Here is a 24,107-nt window from a genome sequence, read left to right as displayed (position 1 = left end):
AGATACGCCGATTCAGAAACGTCCGTCCGTCCGGCGCATTTTTTTTACGTAGTTTACGTTAGGCTTTTTTCGGCGTATAGTTACCCCTGCTATATGAGGCGTATCCTATGTTAAAGCGGAGCTCCACCCTAAAGTGGAACTCACGCTGATCGGAACCCGCCCCCCTCCGGTGTCACATTTGACACCTTTCAGGGGGGAGGGGGGTGCAGATACCTGTCTAAAGACAGGTATTTGCACCCACTTCCGGCCACACGTCACGGGCAAAAGACGGGTTTTTCCTGACTTCCCGTCTGTCCCCCGTTATGTGCTGGGATCACTCGGCTCCCAGCACACAGCGTGAGAGCCAATCGGCGGGCGCAGCGCGACTCGCGCATGCGCCGTAGGGAACCGGGTAGTGAAGCCGGAGAGCTTCACTTCCTGGTTCCCTCACTGAGGATGGCGGGGGGAGCAGCAGAGAGACGAGCGATCGCTCGTCCTCTGCTGCGGACGGCGCTGGACTCCAGGACAGGTAAGTGTCCTAATATTAAAAGTCAGCAGCTGCAGTATTTGTAGCTGCTGGCTTTTAATATTTTTTTCCCATGGCACATCCGCTTTAAGTATGGCCGTCGTTCCCGCGTCGAGTTTTGAAAATTTTACGTCATTTGCGTAAGTCGTTTGCGAATAGGGCTGGACGTAATTTACGTTCACGTCGAAAGCAATGACGATTTGCGGCGGAATTTCGAGCATGCGCACTGGGATTTTTTCACGAACGGCGCATGCGCCGTACGTAAAAAACGTCACATACGCGGGGTCACAGTTAATATACATAAAACACGCCCACATCATCCACATTTGAATTATGCGGGCTTACGCCGACACAGATACGCCGCCGTAACTAAGGGCGCAAGTTCTTGCGCAAGTAAATTACGGCGGCGTAACGTATCTGAGATACGTTACGCCGGGCATAAAGATAGACGATTCTATCTGAATCTACCCCTGTATGTCCAAGTATACAAAGACAAATGGCCATTAAAAACAGTAATAGGTAAAAAAATTAAATACAATTCTTGACAAGTGTCAATGCGTCTTGAATCCTGAGTTGGGTCGCACTTTAAAAATCTGTACTTTACTGCTTTTATTTTGTTGATGCAGTTGGAAAGAAAAAAAAATCCTTCAGCACTTACGCCTCTACAAAAGCTGAGCACTAAACGCTTTCCTTTGTCAATTTTCCCTGTTGATGTCTGTATTGTGTAACATAAATAAATGATGCAGTATAAGGGAAAACATATTTACGGCTTACAAATTTGTGCCATGTGGTGAATGGATCGATAGGAGACGGAGGGCAAAAGCCGCTGTTATATAAAACAAAATGACGCTTAGAAGTCGGGTTTTTGGACCTCCTGCAATTTTATGGCTGTTGTGTTGGATCTAGCTGCAGAACATGCGTGTGACATTTTCATATATAGAAGATGAAGATTTAAAATCTTCATACTAAATGCATTGAGGACCTGTGACGACCTGCTTTTATTTATTTACAGATTCTTTATTTAATTAAAGCAGTGTCCAACACACTTTGCATATGCCAGCGACATATAGTACAATAATAGGTGAAAACGGGACATTTTTCAGGTATTGGTAGAAACCATATAACAACAATACCAAGGGAGTTCTGTCTCCAGTAGGATATTAAAGAGGAGTTCCACCCAAATTTGGAACTTCCTCTTAACCCACTCCTCTCCCCCTTACATGCCACATTTGGCATGTAATTTTTTTGGGGGGGAAGTGGGGGCTTCAGCACGAGTGGGACTTCCTGTCCCACTTCCTCCTTCCTGTCCTTCCTGTCCTTCTTAATCGCCTTCAGGAAGTGGCTGCTGTAGGCGATCACCTAGGACACGTCACAGGTCCTAGGCGATCTCCTGGCCAATTACACGGCGCGGCGCCGGGCCGCGCGCGCATGCGCAGTGCCGCGCCGCTCGCGCATGCGCAGTGGGTGCCCGGCCGTGAAGCCGAAAGCTGTCACGGCCGGGTGCCCACACTGAAAATGAAGACGCCGGCCGGGGAGGGGGGGAGAGGAGCGGAGCCCCGGCCGGCGCGTCGCTGGAGCGCTGGAGCAGGTAAGTGCCTGTTTATTAAAAGCCAGCAGCTACACTTTTTGTTGCTGCTGACTTTTAATAAACATACAAATGGCTGGAACTCCCCTTTAATTGTTGTTTTGCCTGCAATATCAAATTGGACCACCAGAGGGAGCCAGTAAAAAAAATGCCATTTTTGAAAACTAGACACCTTTTACCCGCTAATAAAATTTCCCACCATTCTTCAGTCTAAGGCCCTTTTCACACTACAAAATAAATCCGTTTTAATAATCCGTATTAAAATCCGTCAGATAATGTTAAAAAACGGAAGTTATACGTCCTTTATAACATATCATTAAAGTCTATGGGATTTTTTTATGTTCCGTAAAGATCGGTAATAGTCCGTTATAACGTACGGACGTTAGTTATTACGAAATATGTGACGGGTCTTGCACTAATTTTTTTTCCGTTGCAAGTAACGGATATATTAACGTCCGTTATATTTTAACATTGAAGTCTATGGCGCACAGACGTTAGTAAATGTGTCCGTTATGTTAACGGACGTTAATTTTACTGAGCATGCTCAGTAAAGACTTCTGGAGCTGGACTTCAAGAAAGGGTGAAATGGTTTTTATTAACGGACGTTAGAAAGGAATGATATAACGGATGTATACGGATATATACAGATAAACATTATCCGTTTTCAATAAAGGAAGAATGGTAAAATATTTATCCGTATGTATCCGTTATTAAATCCGTTAATAAACGTCCGTTAATAGGTGCAATAACAGTAGTAACGGATATTATAATCCATAGTGTGAAAGAAGCCTAAGGAAGAGAAATAGGTACATCCTGGGAACTCAGGGCCAGATCCACAACGAGCGGCCGTAACTTAACTTTTCCTATTTAAGTTACACCGCCGCAAAATCTCTACCTAAGTGCCCGATCCACAAAGCACTTACCTAGAAATTTTCAGCGGTGTAACTTAAATCCGTCCGGCGCAAGGCGGGCCCAATCTAATGGGGCGAGTCCCATTTAAATTAGGCGCGCTCCCGCGCCAGACGTACTGCACATGCTCCCGACGCGATTTTCCCAACGTTACGTTGCGCCGAGTTTTGTGAATCGCACCGGGTAAAAAAAGTTGCGTCGGGAAAAAAAAAAAAAATGTTAAAAAAAAAATTTGACAGCGTTGCGGGAAAGAAGGGTATACTTTTACAAGGTGTACTAACTTTACACTTTGTAAAAGGTACCCTATCTTTGCGTTTGCAAACTAACAATTTACGGAGACTTCACGAAGGGAAACCGCTTCGTGGATCTCCGTAAGTGATAATTTGCATACCCGAAGCGGAATTTCGACGAGAAATGCCCCCAGCGGCGGCCGTGGTACTGCATCCTAAGATCCGACAGTGTAAAACTATTACACCTGCCGGATCTTAGGGATATCTATGCGTAACTGATTCTATGAATCAGTCGCATAGATAGAAACCCGCAAGAAGCCAATGCTTTCGACGTGACCGTAAATGACACCCAGCCCTATTCGCGAACGACTTACGCAAACAACGTAAAATTTTCAAAATTCGACGCGGGAACGACGTCCATACTTAACATTGGTACGCCGCATGTACGCCTCCATATAGCAGGGGTAACTTTACGCCGGGAAAAGCCTAACGTAAACGGCGTATCTGTACTGCGTCGGCCGGGCGTACGTTCGTGAATTTGCGTATCTAGCTGATTTACATATTTCTAGGCGTAAATCAGCATACACGCCCCTAGCGGCCAGCGTAAATATGAAGTTAAGATCCGACGGCGTAAGAGACTTACGCCAGTCGGATCTAATACAAATCTATGCGTAACTGATTTTCTTGGAGTACATCACGGGACACAGAGAAGCATAGTAATTACTATGTGGGTTACAGAGTCTACCTTCAGGTGATGGACACTGGCACGCCTCTGATGCTGGGTTCACACTACTACACTACTTTCATCCTACTTTGCTCTGCTACATTGGTCCTACATTTATCCTACATTGGTCCTACATCCATCCTACTTTCATGAACAGGATACTACTTTGGTCCGACTTCAATGATATTCAATGGGCCTGAAGTAGGATCAATGTAGGACCAAAAGTAGTACAGGGAGCATTTTCAAAGTCGGACCGACTTGTGTAGGACCAATGTAGGACACTACAAGACGCTCTCATAGGGAAACATTGAACACCGAGCAAAGTAGGATGAAAGTAGTGTAGTAGTGTGAACCCAGCCTAAGGCAGGAAGTTCCCTCCCCTATATAACCCCTCCCATACCGGGAGTACCTCAGTTTTGTAGCAAAGCAACAAGTGTTCCAAAATCCCCATCAAGAGGGGCGGGAGCTCTGTGTCCCGTGATGTACTCCAAGAAAAGGATTTTACAGGGAAGCTGTTATAAAAATCCTATTTTCTTTATCGTACATCACGGGACACAGAGAAGCATAGTAATTACTATGTGGGACGTCCCAAAGCAATGCTAATGAGGGGAGGGAGACACCAAAGACCGCCGGGCACCATCAGACATGAGGAATCAAACTGCAGCCTGCAGCACACTGCGCCCAAAGGCGCCTTCCTCACTCTTTCATATATCCAATTGGTAAAATTTGGTGAAAGTGTGGACCGACGAAAAGGTCGCGGCCTTGCAGACCTAAGTCATGGAGGCATGATGATGCACTGCCCAGGAAGTGCCAACCGCTCTAGTGGAGTGCGCTTTAATCTTAAGCAGAGCAACCTTTCCTTTCAAGCCATAGGCTTGAATAATGACCTGTCGAATCCATTTAGAAATAATGGATTTAGACGCTGCCTGTCCGCTTCTAGGACCATCTGGCAGAACAATTAAGATGTCTGATTTCCGAATCTTAGCAGTAGCTTTAAGATAGATTTTTACTGCTCTCAGTACATCCAGAGTATGCAATAATCTTTCTGTTGCAGAACTAGGTTCTGGAAAAAAGAAGGAAGAACCAGATCTTGGTTCAGATGGAAGTTTGGAACTACCTGAGGGAGGAAGGCCGGATGAGGCCATAGGACCACCCTGTCCTTGTGAAGAATTAGGTATGGCTCTTTACATGAAAGAGCCGCCAACTCCGATACCCTCCTAGCAGAGGCTATGGCTACCAAGAACACCATCTTCCTGGTCAAGAGGGCCAAGGGAATGTGAGCCAGAGGCTCAAAAGGTTGCTTCTGTAGGGAAGAGAGAACCAGATTCAGGTCCCACGGGCACAAGGGGGTTTTAATTGGAGGAGTAACACGAATCACCCCCCTGTAAGAAAGTTTTAACCAGAGAATGTGTAGCCAGTGGCCTTTGAAAAAATATTGATAAGGCGGAGACCTGGCCCTTGATGGTGCTCAAGGCTAATCTCATATCTGCCCCCAACTGCAGAAACTCCAGTATTCTGCCAATGAGGTACCTGCGAAGATGCCACCTTTTGGCTTTGCACCAGGCCACATATGCCTTCCAAATTCTGTAATAACTAAGCCTAGAAGCTGGCTTTCTGGCATTAATTAGTGTAGACACCTACAGAATTAAAGAGACCCCTCCTTTTTAGGATATGGGTTTCAATAGCCAGACCGTTAAATTTAGAGACCGAAAGGAAGGGTGGAATATTGGCCCCTGTGAGAGCAGGACTGAACGGAGTGGAAGGATCCATGGATGTTCTATTGACATCCCTACAATCTCTGCGTACCAAGCCCTTCTGGGCCAAGCTGGAGCGACCAGAATCACTGGTTTTCCTTCCGACTTTATCCTGCGAAGGAGGCGGGGTAACATTTGCAGCGGAGGAAACGCATAAATTAGGGAGAACCGATCCCACGGAAACATCAGAGCATCCGTTCTGTAAGCGAGCAGATCTCTTGTTCGGGACAGAAAAATTGTCCACCTTCGCATTGAACCTCGATGCAAAGAGATCCACATCTGGTGTTCCCCACCTCGGACAAATGCCCCGGAAGATATCTGGATGAAGAGCCCACTCCCCTGGGAGCAGCTGCTGGCGACTTAAGAAGCCCGCCTGCCAATTGTCTATTCCCGAAATGGAAATCGCTGATATGCACAGGACATGCTTTTCTGCCCAAATCAGGATCTGATCCACCTCTTTTTGGGCTGCACGACTCCTCGTGCCACCCTGGTGATTTATATATGCGACAGCTGTGGCATTGTCAGATTGAATCCTGATTGGGAACCCCCGTAATCTGTCTGTCCATGCTGATAGAGATTCGGGCAGCATGTCTAGTCCTAACAGGTTGATGGGTAAAGATTTCTCGGAGACTGACCACTCTCCCTGGAGAGATAGCTTCTCCAGGACTGCACCCCAGCCTAGCAGACTGGCATCTGTAGTCACAACCTGCCAAGATATTGGAACCAAGGACTTCCCTTTTAGCAAATTCTGGGGAACCAGCTACTAGCAAAGGCTCTGCCGAACTGTAGGGGAGAGCAACATAGGGAAGTCTAAAGCTTGGGCTTTCTTGTTCCAAGCAGATAAGATGGCGCGTTGTAGTCTCCTTGAGTGGAATTGGGCAAATGGGACAGCCTCGAATGAGGCTATCATTTTCCCCAGGAGTCGCATACAAAGGCGAATGGAAGGCTGACCAACTGGACTAGTTCCCTTAAAGAATCGACCTTCATTTGAGGCAAAGATATCTTTCTCTGATCTGTATTCCAGCCTCTTCACAGGAACTAAGGCTGACTTGTCCAGGTTGAGAATCCAACTCATGGACTCTAGGTACCTCACGGTTCTGCGTATTGCTTGATTTAGATCGGTAATTGAGCAATCTACCAGCAACAGATCGTCCAGATAGGCTAATATAGATATGCCGTGAGACCTTAGATTGGCCAACAGGGGGGCCAGCACCTTCGTGAACACCCGAGGTGCCGTGGCTAGCCCGAAGGGTAAAGCCACAAACTGAAAATGGCGCTGATTTATCGAAGCGTAACAGCTTCTGATGGCCGAGAAAGATAGGTATGTGTAGGTATGCGTCCTTGATATCTATGGACGCTAATAGTTCCCCTCCCCGCAGGGAGGCGGTCACTGACCGAATTGATTCCATCCAAAAGGATCGGACATTTAGGAACTGGTTTAGGGCCTTGAGATCTAGAATGGGTCTTACGTCTCCGTTTGGCTTGGGGACGGTAAAAGGATTTAAATAGAAACCCAAACCTCGCTCTTCCACCGGTAGTTCTATAATCACCTTTTGGGGGTTGATGGGTAGAGAAGAGCAGATGATCCAAGGCCAACGCTAGAGACCTTCTTTTTCCCGGGTCTTTCGGGACGCTTGAGGCCAGAAGCAGGGTGGAGGAAATTCACGCAACTCCAGCCTGTAGACCAGGGGTGGGCAATTATTTTTTCGATGGGGCCACATGAGAAACTAAAAATATTTTGGAGGGCCGGGCCAAAAGGCTAAACTCAATACTGCATAAAATCAATTGTATTTCTTTATAAAAAGCAGTAAATATCATTGTTGGAAAACTGGGGGACAGAGGCTGGGGACATGACACAGGAGGGGGACAGAGGCTGGAGACATGGCACAGGAGGGGGACAGAGGCTGGGGACATGGCACAGGAGGGGGACAGAGGCTGTGGACATGGCACAGGAGGGGGACAGAGGCTGTGGACATGGCACAAGAGGGGGACAGAGGCTGGGGACATGGCACAGGAGGGGGACAGAGGCTGGGAACATGGCACAGGAGGGGGACAGAGGCTGGGGACATGGCACAGGAGGGGGACAGAGGCTGGGGACATGGCACAGGAGGGGGACAGAGACTGGGGACATGGCACAGGAGGGGGACAGAGGCTGGGGACATGGCACAGGAGGGGGACAGAGGCTGGGGACATGGCACAGGAGGGGGACAGAGGCTGGGGACATGACATAGGAGGGGGACAGAGGCTGGGGACATGGCACAGGAGGGGGACAGAGGCTGAGGACATGGCACAGGAGGGGGACAGAGGCTGAGGACATGGCACAGGAGGGGGACAGAGGCTGGGGACATGGCACAGGAGGGGGACAGAGGCTGGGAACATGGCACAGGAGGGGGACAGAGGCTGGGGACATGGCACAGGAGGGGGACAGAGGCTGGGGACATGGCACAGGAGGGGGACAGAGGCTGGGAACATGGCACAGGAGGGGGACAGAGGCTGGGGACATGGCACAGGAGGGGGACAGAGGCTGGGGACATGGCACAGGAGGGGGACAGAGGCTGGGGACATGGCACAGGAGGGGGACAGAGACTGGGGACATGGCACAGGAGGGGGACAGAGGCTGGGGACATGACACAAGAGGGGGACAGACGCTGGGGACATGACACAGGAGGGGGACAGACGCTGGGGACATGACACAGGAGGGGGACAGACGCTGGGGACATGACACAGGAGGGGGACAGAAGCTGGGGACAGGCAGCCACTGTTTAATCAATAACAATTGATTAAACAGTGGCTGCCTGTGATGGCACAGTGGCTGCATGTGATGGCACAGTGGTTGCGTTTGATGGGCACAGTGGCGACAATTGATGGCACAGTGGCTGCGTGTGATGGGCACAGTGGCAACAATTGATGGCACAGTGACTGCGTGTGTTGGCACAGTGGCTGCATGTGATGGCACAGTGGCTGCGTTTGATGGGCACAGTGGCTGCGTGTGATTGGCACAGTGGCTGTGTTTGATGGGCAGAGTGGCTGCGTGTTATTGGCACAGTGGCTGCGTGTTATTGGCACAGTGGCTGCGTGTTATGGGCACAGTGGCTGCGTGTTATGGGCACAGTGGCTGCATGTGATTGGCACAGTGGCTGCATGTGATTGGCACAGTGGCTGCATGTGATTGGCACAGTGGCTGCGTGTGATTGGCACAGTGGCTGCGTGTGATTGGCACAGTAGCTGTGTTTGGGAACAGTGGCTGCGTGTGATTGGCACAGTGGCTGCGTTTGATGGGAACAGTGGCTGCGTGTGATTGGCACAGTGGCTGCGTGTGATTGGCACAGTGGCTGCGTGTGATTGGCACAGTGGCTGCGTGTGATTGGCACAGTGGCTGCGTGTGATTGGCACAGTGGCGACAATTGATGGCACAGTGGCTGCGTGTGATGGCACAAGTGGCTGCGTGTGTTGGCACAAGTGGCTGCGTGTGTTGGCACAAGTGGCTGCGTGTGTTGGCACAAGTGGCTGCGTGTGTTGGCACAAGTGGCTGCGTGTGTTGGCACAAGTGGCTGCATTTGTTGGCACAAGTGGCTGAATGTGTTGGCACAAGTCGCTGCGTGTGATGGGCACAGTGACCCCTCCCAGCCCTGCCTACTGTTATCACAGCGGCGGGGAACATAACAGACAGCGTTCGTTTGAACAGCTGTTTTCCCCGCTGCGCATAGACACTCCCCCTTGGACGGATCTGTCCAATCGCGAGCAAGGGGGAGTGTCTATGAAACTCCCCCTTGCTCGCGATTGGACAGATCAGTCCAAGGGGAAGTGTCTATGCCATAGACACTCCCCTTTGGACGGATCTGTCCAATCGCGAGCAAGGGGGAGTGTCTATGTGACTCCACCTTGCTCGCGATTGGACAGATCCGTCCAAGGGGGAGTGTCTATGCGCGGCGGGGAAAACAGCTGTTCAAACGAACGCTGTCTGTTATGTTCCCCGCCGCGGTGATTAACGTGGCAGCGGCGGCGGGGGTGGGCCGGATTAAAAGGTCCGCAGGGCCGTAGTTTGCCCAGGTCTGCTGTAGACCGTAGAGAGGACCCACTTGTCTTGGATCCTCCCTTGCCAAGCTTCTGCAAACAGCTGAAGTCTTCCTCCCACCGACTGAGTGGGGGTGAACCTTCATAATGCTGACTTAGATGCCGGCTTGACCGGCTTACGGTTCCAAGGTTTTTTGAAGGCCTTCGGCTGGCCTTACGGTTTTCCACCCATATTAAACCTTCCGGGAGGCCGTTGGAACTGCCTGGCAGTGGAAGTGCTAGGAATAGGCGAGGAAGACTTTTTAAAAGAGGGGTACCCCTAAACCTTTTCTTCACTGGTAACAGTGTGCTTTTGACACTGGAAATTTTCTGAATATATCTATCCAGATCTTCCCGAAATAAACGCTCCCTGTGGAAAGGAAACCCTGCCAGTAGCTTCTTATAAGGGTTTTTTTTAGCTGACCAGTTCTTCAACCAGAGTAATCTGCGCATAAGAAATAAAGAGAGTGTGAGACGCGAGGACTGTTGTATGAAGTCCTCGATAGCGTCTATCTAAAAGCATAATGCCTTGGGAAAGTCAGCCAATTCCCGAGCCTGTTGAGCCGGGATATCCTCCAAGACCACCTTTAACTGGTCATTTAAGGCTTGGCAAATACCAATAGCCGCTACTGCAGGTTGGGCTACCCCTCTGGCTTTAGCGAACGAGGATTTCAACAGCGTCTCTAATCTCTTGTCTGTCGGGTCTCTGAACATTTGAACGTTGTCCACCGGACAGGTCAAATCTTGTTTAGGCAGGATATAGCTGCGTCCACCGTGGGGACACCCCACTTCTTAGTGAACTTCTCCTGCATGGGGTATAAAAACAGAATTTTTTAGGAGGAAGAAAAAAATCTATCCGGATGTTCCCAATCCTTATAGATAAGACCTTCCAGTAGAGGATGAACTGGGAAGGAATAGTTAGCTTGAGGAGCTTTTAAAGAGGAAGAGACTGAACTCGATGCTGGCTCTAAAAGAGGCAACTTGAAGGCCGAACGGACCATCTCAGTGAGGGACTGCACCAATAGTCTTTCGGACTGAGTCGCCGAAAAATGGTTCCCCCAGGGTAGAATCCTCAGAGTCTGAGACCTATGACCGACCCTCTGCCTGATCCCCTGAGGGTAAATGAACCTCTTCTGAGGATAGTTGTTCCGCCATGAGGAACTCTGCAGAGGGAGAGGGGGGCCCCGTGCGTTTTTCTCTTGAGAGAGAGGGCGCAATCAAGGTCGCCAATCTTTGCTCCAGTTCACCTATAGCTGGGGCCAGAGCCTCCTGTGTTGCAAAAACTGGAGCAGGCAGGACAAGGGCAGATGAGGCACCTGGCAGCCCTGATGGTTCACCCTGGGCCTCCTCTAATTTAATCAGGAGAGGAAATAGCCACAGGAGCATGCCCAAGATCCTCCGAGTCTGATGGCGACCCTTAGATTTTTTTGTACTTCTAGTCCCTAAGCCTTTAGCCATAATAAGGCCAAGGTACTCACAAAAGTTGCATCCACTTGCGGACCTATAGACAAGCACTGACGCTGCTATTTGATGGTCAACAAGATGAAGAGCCCACTATGCACCTTAAGCAAATATCACTGTCCACCATCCAGTAGTAATAATACTGAAAACATGTGTACAAATACTCTCTGTGTCCACCATCAGCCAGGATGGGCGAGGTGGACTGAGCTTTAATGGACTAGGTGCAAGTCACCTGACCAGCTCTGTCCTGCAATCTCTAGTCTCATAGAGAACAGCTAAGATATACCTCTTGCGCGCATGCGCACCGCCGTTTGTGCGTGCATCACAAGGCTGCGTGCGCACACATGTTGCCGCGCGCGCATCTGAAGCCCCATGCACGCCACGCACATGCGTGCGCACTAGACGTAGGCGCATAAATTCCACAATTGCGCGTGCGTGCGCCTATGACACGCACTATGCACTCTGAGGCACCCGTGCACAAGGTTTGGAGCTACCGCAGCTACCATGTGAGGACCAGGTAAGACAATTTGTAGCCAAAACTTTTGAACAACTTTTCCCTACTATTAACTGCAAAGGAGGTGCTAAACAACTGTGCATAGACACCCCTCCTCCCCAAGGTATTACCAGGACAAGGGATAGGAGAGGCACAGACAGGCAGCTTAGGCAAGCATAATGGCTCAAAAAAATAAGGAAACTTTCAAAACCAAGTTCTGAAAGCACCTTCACTTACCTGATCCAACGCAGCAGGACTCTGCACACACAGACAGCCCAATCTTCGCCCATCACGGAGAGCAAAGTCTGCAGACCTTCAGGGACCAAGGTCCAAGGACTGGAACACCACAACCCTGGACCCATATCACACCCTGTCAGTAAGCTTTTGGTATTGGGAAATTGACCAAAGTACTGAATAACCAGGATCCAGCCCTGAAAAGAGGAGCATTACAGGCCAAACCCGCTCTTCTCAACCGGGGCCCGGGTACCGTCCACTTTGGCTAAGAAGCACTTTAGACGGATCCAGATTCTATGGAGGCTTTTTAAATCCAGCATGGATCCCTCCAGTGGAGCTTGTGACCAACACCTTAGATACTGGCGAAAAAAAAACGGAGGTACTCCCGGTATGGGAGGGGTTATATAGGGGAGGGAACTTTCTGCCTTAGAGGCGTGCCAGTGTCCATCACCTGAAGGTAGACTCTATAACTAGGGGTGCAACGGATCAAAAAACTCACGGTTCGGATCGTTCCTCGGATCAGGAGTCACGGATCGGATAATTTTTCGGATCGGCAAAAAAATAAAAATAAATTCTCCCTAACTGTAATATCCAATCTCTCCCCCCCCCCACTGTAATATCCACATACCCCCACTGTAATATCCACATACCCCTCCCCCCACTGTAATATCCACATCTCCCCCACTGCAGTGGCTTCACGAGGGTTGGTGTCACCCAGTGCAGAAAAAAATGGTGTCACCCCCCCCCCACCAACTATAGTCCCCCCTCAGTAAAGAACCCCCTCGGTGCAGACACCCGCATCAGTACAGACACCCCCCCCCCCCCATGTAGAACCGACAAAAAAAAACCCCCTCAGGAAAGACACCCCCCCTCAGGTAAGAAACCCCCCCCACAGGTAAGAGAACCCCCCCCCTCAGGTAGTACAGACACTTCCAGCGGTGTGTCCCACGGCCACGAGTGCGGGCTCCTCCTCCTCTGTGGGTGTAAACAGAGGAGGAGGGCCACTGCCGGGTGTACCAAGATTCGCCGCGGCTCCGGAGCTAGGCCGAAGCCGCGGCCTTTCCTAATGTTATGGCCGCGGTTCCAGAGCTAGGTCGAAGCCACGGCCATAACGTTAGGAAAGGCCGCGGCTTCGGCCTAGCTCCTCAGCCGCGGCAATCCGCGGATCACAGTGTGTGCCGATCCGAAGGGGGTGACCTATTTAAATCTTGGGGAATATCTCACCGGAAACTGATTTGAATTGAAAACAGACTTCTAGGAAATCATGCAAGCAGAAAATGACATTGCTGGGGGTGTTCCGTATAGCGATGGTGTACAAAAGGCCTCAAGGTTGCCATATTGCATTTCATTTTACCAAACATTACAGTGGCTGCAGATTGAAAAGGAAATTAAGGTAATTTTTAAGAACATTACATTACTACATGGCTTGTATAGCAATAATATATGCTATTATTTTTATTTGCCATTTTTTTTTCCAAAAAAGTGGAGTTTCTACACAAGGGAAAAAAAATAGTTACATAATTATATGGTCGTTATTTCTTTTGGTTAAAATATAAAATTAGGTCTAGAGCCTCCACGGATTCTGGTCGCCAGACTAATAAAAGACGACCACGAGATCTAACCTAGAGGAAATGGAGGTTTAGTGATGGAGCGTCTGTCAGCCGTACACTGTGATTATCTTGTCTATATTGTACTTGTAGATAGCAAGTGGAGAAAGCAACTTACACAACCCTCAATTACACTTAACAAAACAAGGCTGAGTAACGACGCCGGTTGCACAGTATTTTGCTGGTTCCTATGGAGCGTCATTTGTTGCAGTTCAGAAAAAAAGGATTTGAAAAATCCCAAAAGTGAACAAAGCTTTGCAAGCTTTCCACAGCCCTGAAAAGTCAATAATTACACCCAGCACAATTGTATGTTTAAAGCGTCCGCTACACAGTTACTAATGAAGGTCCGTCTCCAACAGCACTTACCCCGTTACACAACACCCGTCTCCAAGATGCTAAAACATAAAGGACTTGCCAAACCAGTACAAGCAGCAGCGGGCTAAGGATTCCTTTCCGGACGCCTGGTATGAGTTGCTTACACAAGTACTTACACGTGCATCAGATTCAGTTTATCAATAACTAAAGACGCAGTGCAAATATTGACAAGCTTCTTTATTAGTGTACATGTCATGCGTCGAGTCAAGTGAATGAATGGGATTAGACAATGCGAATAAACAAACCGAGTGATACGCCGCAAGTGGCCAATCAAATGTAAAGTCATTGGCACCATTACAAAAAGATCTCTTAAGCCCTGTACACACGATCGGTTTGTCCGATGAAAACAGACCGATGGACCGTTTTCATTGGACAAACCGATCGTGCGTGCGCCCCATCGGTTTGTTTTCCCATCGGTGAAAAAAAAAAAAAAAGAACATGTCTTAAATTTTTCCTATGGATAAAAAACCGATAGAAAAAAAAAACGATCATCTGTGTGGAAGTCCATCGGTCAAAAATCCACGCATGCTCAGAATCAAGTCGACGCATGCTCGGAAGCATTGAACTTCATTTTTCTCAGCACGTCGTAGTGTTTTACGTCACTGCGTTTTGGCACGGTCGGATTTTTGACCGATGGTGTGTAGGCAAGACGGATGAAAGTCAGCTTCATCGGATATCCAACGAAAAAATCCATCGGATTAGATTCCATCAGATCGTGTGTACAGGGCTTTACAGATTATTCTAGACCAGAGGTCTCCAAACTACTTAGTATGAGGGCCACATTAGACTTATAAATGAGTAAATATGTGTTTTATATATCATACTGAATACAAAAAATCATATCGATTCAGAACAAAAGAAAAATAATTTTAGTTAAAAGATAAAACAATATAAGTGCCCGTCTTACATCTGAGCCCCACTTAAATTATGGTTCCCACCAGAGTCCCTTCTTATATCAGGGCCCCCATCAGCACCCCCCCTTACATCATGCTCCTCACTGGATTCCCCCCTTACATCATAGTCCTCATCAAAGTCCCTCCTACATCAAGGTCCCCATCAAAGTCCCTCCTACATCAAGGTCCCCATCAAAGTCCCTCTTGCATCATGCTCCACATCAAAGTCCCTCTTACATCATGCTCCACATCAAAGTCCCTCTTACATCATGCTCCACATCAAAGTCCCTCTTACATCGTGCTCCCCATCAAAGTCCCTCTTAAATCATGGTCCACATGAGAGTACTCCTTACATCATGCTTCCCATTGGATTCCCCCCTTACATCATAGTCCTCATAAGAGTCCCTCCTTACATCATAGTCCTCATCAAAGTCCCTCTTACATCAAGGTCCCCATCAAAGTCCCTCTTACATCAAGGTCCCCATCAAAGTCCCTCCTACATCAAGGTCCCCATCAAAGTCCCTCATACATCAAGGTCCCCATCAAAGTCCCTCTTACATCGTGCTCCCCATCAAAGTCCCTCCTACATCGTGTTCCCCATCAAAGTTCCTCTTACATAATGCTCCACATCAAAGTCCCTCTTACATCAAGGTCACCATTAAAGTCCCTCCTTTATCAAGGTCTCCATCAAAGTCCCTCTTACATAGTGCTCCCCATCAAAGTCCCTCTTACATCATGGTCCACATCAAAGTCCCTCTTACATCATGGTCCACATCAAAGTCCCTCCTACATCATGGTCCACATCAAAGTCCCTCTTACATCATGGTCCACATCAAAGTCCCTCTTACATCATGGTCCACATCCAAGTCCCTCTTACATCATGCTCCCCATCAGAGTACCCCTTACATCATGGTCCTTACTGGATTCTCCCCATCAGAGTCCCCCTTACATCATGCTCCCCTCCAAAGTCACTCTTACATCATAATACCCATCAAAGTCCCTCTTACATCATAATACCCATCAAAGTTCCTCCTACATCATAATCCCCATCAAAGTCCCTCTTACATTAGGGTCCTCATCAGCTCCCCCTATTACACCAGTGTTTCCATCACAGTCCCCTTTTTCAATAATATCCCATCAATCCTGCATTGAAAACTGCATTGAAAAAGGTAAGACCAACTGATCTGAATCTTGCGTCTGTGCATTGAGTCTGGGGATCCACCACGGACCCTAGCTGTGGGCCAGATGTAATCTCGTAGTGGCAGGATGTGGCCCTTGGGTCGTTGTTTGAAGATCCCTATTCTAGAGGAACCTGTCAGTCACCCCCTCCCTGCTCTGCCCCTACAGAGCTCACTGGAGCAACGGGCTGTGGAGGGGGTGGGAGCGGCTGGCTCAGTCTCCCAGCGGCTTGCTGAGAGGCCAGGCATCTGGGAGGATCCCGACCTTAAAGTCAGGATCTCTCCAAAGTCTGGACCCCGCTAAATGAGGTCAGTAACACCAGTGACATTGGCTGAATATGGGTCACAAGAGTGTAGAACAAAAGAAACTTTGGCCCTACTTCTCCTTTGAAAGGAATCTTATGGCTGCCACCACTACGGGACCATGTTCACCTGGTGCAAATGGTCCAAATTCCAGATAAGAGTGAGTTTGCACTGCAGAGTAAATACAGAGGAATAAAAGACGAGAGATATAACCAGAGCATAAACATACCTTTCCTGTGCTGTACTTCTCCAATCTTCCAAAGTCTGCAATATGAAACCTAGAACAAGAAAAATACTATGAGGCATAAAAATACTATGAGGCATAAAAATACTATGAGGACACTGCAAACATGTGACCGTGACACATTTGACGGATCCATTCCGCAAAGGCCAAATGTATTTCTTCAATATTCCTGAATACTTCCGGCCAAAGGGAATTTTTTATTTTCTTCACCAAGCAACATAATCTGAAATGGTAGTGAAAGCTCAAAATGTATTTTTCTGGTAATAAGAGCTTCTGGTTCTGGACAGAAGCTAAGGGTTGGCAGCTAACTGGTTGGCCACACATAATCATTCCCTTAAAGTGGAGTTCCACCCATAAATATAACATTACATCAGTAGTTTAAAAAAAATGTCATTAGTCCTTTAAGAATTTTTTTTTTTTTTTTTTAGATGCCTTCAAAGTGTTGTTGCTAGGCAGAATAGTTAATCTTTCCACTTCCTGCACCTAGGTGCTTAAGCTTCCTAACCTACACCGCACAGACTCCTGGGAATGTAGTGGGTATAACTTTCCAGGAGTCTGTGCACTCCCCAGTCTCAAAGAATCATGTGACTTGGACAGTACAGGTGCTGAAACCTGATCTGAAACCTATTACACTGCTTGTGCAGCACTGAGCATGTGCGAGATCTGCAAGGCTGAAATCCAGGAAGTCATACAGTCTGGCTTCATGATGCCCACACTTAAGATGGCCCCAGTCAATTTCTATTTTATAAAGTGTCTAAATGCTGTAACAACCTAACAAAACGGACCTTAGTTTACAGACTAACTTTACTAGAATACATTAAGCTTGTGTATAACAGGGGTATTTATATTTAAAAAGTGAAATTGTGGCCGGAACTCCGCTTTAAATCTCTTTGGCAGAGACCACATGACCAATGCCACAAGCCATCTAGAAGAATGGAGCAAGGAGAGTATCTAGATACACAAATATAAGTATTAGAAGAATATATATATACAAGTTGTGCTAAACCTAGATTGTGACAATGTACCCAATTAATGAATGTGATCATGAACACATATGAAATTGGCACAAAGCCTCTAAGTGATTAACATTGAAAATAAATCAGCTTAAATAAATATTAATTGTAAACTCAAGCCTTAAGCCTCTGCGCCGGCCGGACGCAAACAGGCAGACCCGTTCGTCTGGAAATCAAGCAGTAGTGGATGGTGACATCATGGTAATTGCATTTTCCCCGATCCGAATTCATTATATTATATATATATATATATATTTTTATATATATATATATATATATATAATGAATTCGGATCGGGGAAAGAGCAATTACCATGATGCGGGACGTCACATGGGTAGCGACCCAGAACGAGGCTTGATTGCTTTGGGTGGGAGTTTGCCTGCGCAGGAGCGCTCAAAACGAGGCTTGGGTTTGTTGTTTTCGTATTTAGGGAGGTGACGTGGTGCGCCGCCCGTGCCCCTGGACGACGTGTCCAATCACGTAACTAGTAGGGCGGAACAAGCGACGCGCTGACGTCACCATCCACTACTGCTTGATTTCCAGACGAACGGGTCTGCCTGTTTGCGTCCAGCCAGCGCAGAGGCTTATATATATATTTATACACACAAATTTCCACTGTTTTGTAGTTTACAGAAGAGTCGCTGCTTTACGTGGGAGTTGCAGGCATTTGTGCGGGCTTGCGAGCCTGTTTTTTATCTTAGCGCCGTTTCTTTTTTCTATAAGTATTAGTAGCCAAGGAATAATGCCCCGTACACACAATCAGATTTTCCGACAGCAAAAGTCCAATGTGAGCTTTTGAAAGGTAATTCCGACCGTGTGTATGCCCCATCGGACTTTTGCTGTCGGAATTTCCGCCAACAAAAGATTGAGCGCTGGCTCTAAATTTTCAGACTAAAAAAATTCCGATGTAGCAATTCCGCCGCGCAAAATTCAGACGCGTGCTCAGAAACAATTCAACACATGCTCGGAAGCATTGAACTTAATTTTCTCGGCTCGTCATAGTATTGTATGTCACCGCATTCTTGGCAGTCGAAAAGTTCAGAGACCGTGTGTATGCAAGCCAAGCTTGAGCGGAATTCCGTCGGAAAAACCATCCAAGGTTTTTCCGACAGAAAATCCGATTGTGTGTACACGGCATAAGAGTTGGCTGCTGTCTGGTTGGCCACATCTAATCATTTACTTTAAATTCTTTGGCAGAGACCACATGACCAATGCCATGACCCATCTATAAGAAGTTGAGTATCTAGATACACAAACATAAGTATTAGAAGCCAAGGACTTTCAGAGTGACATACAGAAGCAAGAAGAACACACAAAAAAAAAAAAACACTTGGATTATAAACATTCAAGTAAAATCCAAACCACAAATAAGAAACAAAAAACACAGTGCTAAATATTGGGGTTCACACAGTTGTTTAGATCCAACATAATCCAGATGTAGACTCAACACATTTTGATTGAACTCCCTCAGATCATGTGAATGATTGGCATGATGAAACCCTTAATAAATAACATAGATTCACTGGAATCCAACATGTGTATAGCATCTATCTGTCATGGGGGATGGGGGGTGGGGGGCAGAAGGGTCACCCCATAGGGAAATATCATTGATTGACTGCTGGAAATTTTGGTAGTAGGAAAAGGACATTTTGATATGCAAAATGGTCCGACAAAGTTTTGGGGAGGCCCCTAGCCCTCTATACCCTGTTGATGTATAGATGGTGATGCACCTTGACCGATTAACTTGACCGAGGTGCTGGAGACTCCCGCGAGGTGCTGGAGACTCCCGCATTTCTGCAGCCGCACCCGGAAGCGCCTCCCGATCTCCTGGGAATGATCGGTGCGGTGGGGAACAGCTGTGAAGACCGACTCTGTCCTCGCAGACCTCTCTGCAAACAGCTTCTGCTCCTAGAATTCCCAACAACACTAAACAATCTGTCCTTGTAATTAGGGATCTGGCTGGCGGCCATTTTGTCGTGGATCAAATTGCATTGATTTTAATGGGAGAATTCTCAAACGCTAGAGAACAAACTTTCTTCTTGTGTTGAGTCTCCGGCCGGGCGCCACCATTTTCCTAAGAAAAACACCTTCTTACAACAATTAATTTACCACCTCCATTAAAGGAGTTTTTGCAGGTTGGGATGTTGGCTACTGAGATCAGGCAGATGGCGGTTAAGGAAAGTTTTCCCAACATGTCCCTTCGACAGAAGTTGGCCAACTGATCAATTGGGCACAGACAACATTTGCCTCCTTCAGTCAAAGCTTGATGGTACCAACAAGGCCACCTATGACTCAAATTGAAGCCGATTCTACAGCACAGGGCCGGCCCTACCATGGGACCCAATGGGACCATGGTTCCAGGCGGCATTTAGGAGGGGGCGGCAGCCCGGCTGACAAGATGTTTTTTGTTTTTGTTTTTTTCACCTAGCAACCAGTGATGTCAGAGACTGTGGCCGCCCCAGCATTCACAGTGCTCAGCCTCCGCGCCAATCAATTGGTCCGCCCACCTCTTCCATCTCCTGCGTGAGGGAAGTGTGGATCTGAGGTGAGCTGCATGTGTGGCTGTGGCCGGCCCCGGTGACAGAGGGGGGGCAATCGGGGGAGATATACAGTACAGACAGCCCGCGGCTCTCCTCTGCCTGTCACAGCGCCGCTGCTCCATTTACCAGAGAACTCAGCAGTGGCACTGTGACAGGGAGAGGAGAACCGCGTGCTGTCTGTACTGTATATCTCCCCTGATCGCCCCCTCTCTGTCAGCTGGAGCTAGAAGAAAGAGAGCTCTAATTGGACTCGCCATGCCGCCACCTTGCTTCCTGCTTTCCTCGCCATGATTGACCAAAGCAGAGGGCCAATCAGAAGACTCTGGGGACTGGGGGCATCATGGGAAATGTAGTCCCTTAAGAGTGGCGGCCCCAGCGTGTCCACAGACACCATGCTAAAGCCCCCAGCATGCAAGCACTCTGCTGGGGGGGGTTACAAAAGGAAAAAAAAAAGAGAATACTGTGCTCATGCTGGGGGAAGCCACAGAGAGCCACTCTGTACCCGCACCAACCAGAGAGTCACACTGTACCCGCACCAACCAGAGAGTCACGCTGTACCCGCACCAACCAGAGAGTCACGCTGTACCCGCACCAACCAGAGAGTCACGCTGTACCCGCACCAACCAGAGAGCCACGCTGTACCCGCACCAGAGAGCCGCGCTGTACCCACACCAACAAGAGAGCCACGCTATACCCGCACCAACCAGAGAGCCACGCTGTACCCGCACCAACCAGAGAGTCACGCTGTACCTGCACCAATCATAGAGCCGCGCTGTACCCGCACCAACCAGAGAGCCACGCTGTACCCGCACCAACCAGAGAGCCACGCTGTACCCGCATCAACAAGAGAGCCGCGCTGTACCCACACCAACCAGAGAGGGAGTCACGCTGTAACCGCACCACCAAAGCTCTCCACTGGCGTCCGAAAAGTACAGCTAAAACAAAGGAAAAGCACGGGGGGGGGGGGGGGGCAGAATTTAATTCTTGGTCCCAGGCAGCACAATGTCTTGGGTCAGCACTGCTACAGCATATAGAAGAAAATTGAGTCATGTATGGCCAACTTTACTGTTCTTTAGATAAGTTTCAGGCGAGATGGAAAGCCCAAAATAAAAGAGAATCACTATAGAGCTACCCTTGGAATATTCTATGGTCAGTCACATCTGGTAAATGGTAGAGATTTGGCAATACATACAGTACATATGGTCAGTGCGGATTTTTTCCCAGAAAAGGTCATCAATATGAATTAGATAGAAAAGCACTGGACGTTTCTGGTTTGTTATGTTCTCAGACGCAAACCGCACATGGTTCTTCTTGTACTGCAAACCGCTTCTCCTCGGTCGCTCAGCAAATCTCGGCCGGAAAATTGGACTTTAATTAAAACAATCTCAAGCATCTCCCCTGTCTCCTTCCTAATTTAATGTTGTGGCCGATACCTGAGCAGGCCGGGTCAGAAAGCTGGATTGCAATTACTGCAGATAAAAATCGCAGAATACGTTATAAACCTGCTATTGGTATAAAAAACTTTTATGCAGTAAGCCATTTATACAAATAGTAATTCTCAAAGCAAAAGCCATTTCTCGCAAAACAGAAAACTAATTTCACAAGCAATTACTTACCCCAACTAAAAATGAAATCTAAAATACCGACTATGAATTTCATCGCTTTCCAGAAAAAATAAAATATGTCCATCATTGTTATGGACATGAAGTCTCATTCATCGCTGCATTAGAGCCCTTGCTTTGGGGACCAGCAGATGCTTTTGAATCGGGACATTAAAGCAATATAACATTTTATAACCAATTCTTAGATTGGATGGCTGCATTCGATTTCTTTTCTTTAGGTTTTCTTTCTTCTATTTTTAAAGCGGGAGTTCACCCAATTCCTTTTTTTTTATATTTTCCCCTTAGATTAATGCTCGTTTTGTCTAGGGGAATCGGCTATTTGTTTTAAAATATGATCCGTACTTACCCGTTTTCGAGATGCATCTTCTCCGTCGCTTCCGGGTATGGGTCTTCGGGAGCGGGCGTTCCTTCTTGATTGACAGTCTTCCGAGAGGCTTCCGACGGTCGCATCCATCGCGTCACTCGTAGCCGAAAGAAGCCGAACGTCGGTGCGGCTCTATACTGCGCCTGCGCACCGACGTTCGGCTTCTTTCGGCTTCTTTCGGAAAATCGTGACGCGATGGATGCGACCGTCGGAAGCCTCTCGGAAGACTGTCAATCAAGAAGGAACGCCCAGTCCCGCAGCCCATACCCGGAAGCGACGGAGAAGATGCATCTCGTAAACGGTAAGTACGGATCATATTTTATATAGCCGATTCCCCTAGACAAAACGAGCATGAAGCTAAGGGGAAAATGTATAAGCTATGGGTGAACCTCCGCTTTAAGTGGTGATGTTGACCGCAAGTCTGTTTTTCTGTTGTAAACCCTTGTTTTTTTTTTTTTAAATAAAAAACATGTTATACTTACCTCCACTGTGCAGTTCATTTTTCACAGTGTGGACCCAGATTTTGTCTTCTGGGGTCCCCCGGCGGCGCTCGCGGCTCCTCCTCGCATCGGTAAACCCCCTAGGAGAAGCGCTCTCCTGGGAGGTTACCTTACGGGCGTGCTCCTGAGTCTAGCTTTTGCGTCCATAGACACAGAATGTCGGACTCAACCCAGCCTTGCGTCATTGGATTTGATTGACAGCAGCGGGAGCCAATGGCTGTGCTGCTATCAATCTATCCAATCAGGAGCGGAGAACCCCAGAGGGAAGAGAGGTAGAGAGCATCTCTGCCGAGGGAATGAGCGGACTCAGGTAAGTTAAAAGGTGGGGGGGGTTGGGCCTGGTCAGTGACAGAAGTTTTTTCACCGTAATTCATAGGATACATTAACTACTTAAAGGGGAGGTTCACCCTAAAAACTACTTTTTCTTATTACACTGCCCCCCCACATTACAATACGATTAAGGCTATTATTTTTTTTTTTGATGCTGTACATACCTTTGTACAGCATATTCACCCGTGGCATCCGGGTTGCGAGTCCCGCAGGAGTGGGCGTTCCTAACATGTCTGTGATTGACGTTTTGCCCAAAAACGAGCTCCCCCCGTCGCGTTAGCCGCGTCACGATTGGCGAAAGGAGCTGGACGTCGATGCGCATGCGCAGTATAGCTCCGACTCGCCGTTCGGCTCCGTTCGCCAACCGTGACGCGGCTTACGCGACGGGGGGGGGGGGGAGCTCGTTTTTGGGCAAAACGTCAATCACAGACATGTTCGGAACGCCCACTCCCGTGGGACTCGCAACCCGGATGCCACGGGTGAATATGCTGTACAAACTGGTATGTACAGCATAAAAAAAAATAATAATAGCCTTAATCGTATTGTAATGTGGGGGGGCAGTGTAATAAGAAAAAGTAGTTTTTAGGGTGAACCACCCCTTTACACCCCTTGTAAAGGTAAAAGTTTTTTCACCTTAATGCATTAAGGTGAAAAAACTTCCGACTATACCGCCCCCCCCCCCCCCGTTATACTTACCTGATCCCTCGAAAGTCCCACGCTTGGCCCCGACATCCTCTTTGCCGCTCAGCCTGGCTGTTGATTGGCTAGAGCGGATGGATGGAAAGCAGCGCTGTCGCTGGCTGGCGCTGCTGTCAATCACATCCAATGAAGCAGCGCCCTGAGGGGTGGGGCCGAATGATACAGTGAGCGGCTATGGCCGCTCGCTGTATCACGGAGCACGCCCGCAAGGACTCCACACAATGCGAGGGAGCTCGCATGTATGTGTGTAGTTCTTGCGGGGAGGACCAGAGACAGCCGCCGAGGGACACCAGAGACAGCCGCCGAGGGACCCCAGAAGACGTGGATCGGGGCCACTTTGTGCAAAACGAGCCACACAAGTTTGTTATTTTTTTTTTTTTTCTTTACAAACCCTTTAAGGACTGAGCCTCTTTCTGAGGTTTGGCGTTTACAAGTTAAAAACATTTTTTTATATTGTGAAAGATAATGTTACGCCGAGTAAATTGATACCC

General features: G+C 48.1%; 1 protein-coding gene across 2 annotated transcripts in view; it reads right to left on the bottom strand.

Moving 5' to 3' along the window:
- EVC2 (EvC ciliary complex subunit 2) overlaps positions 1 to 24,107 on the bottom strand; it is a 270,686-nt gene that overhangs the window by 240,025 nt on the left and 6,554 nt on the right. For both annotated transcript variants that reach the window (XM_040335408.1, XM_040335409.1), the window contains one exon: positions 16,534 to 16,582. In XM_040335408.1, coding sequence (XP_040191342.1) covers positions 16,534 to 16,582 — 49 coding nt within the window. The remainder of the gene's footprint in view (positions 1 to 16,533; positions 16,583 to 24,107) is intronic.

The sequence above is a fragment of the Rana temporaria genome, chromosome 1 (genome assembly GCF_905171775.1).
Source record: "Rana temporaria chromosome 1, aRanTem1.1, whole genome shotgun sequence".
Taxonomy (NCBI): Eukaryota; Metazoa; Chordata; class Amphibia; order Anura; family Ranidae; genus Rana; species Rana temporaria.
The sequence above is the reverse complement of the archived record's forward strand: the minus strand, read 5'-3'. Positions and strand labels throughout refer to the sequence as shown.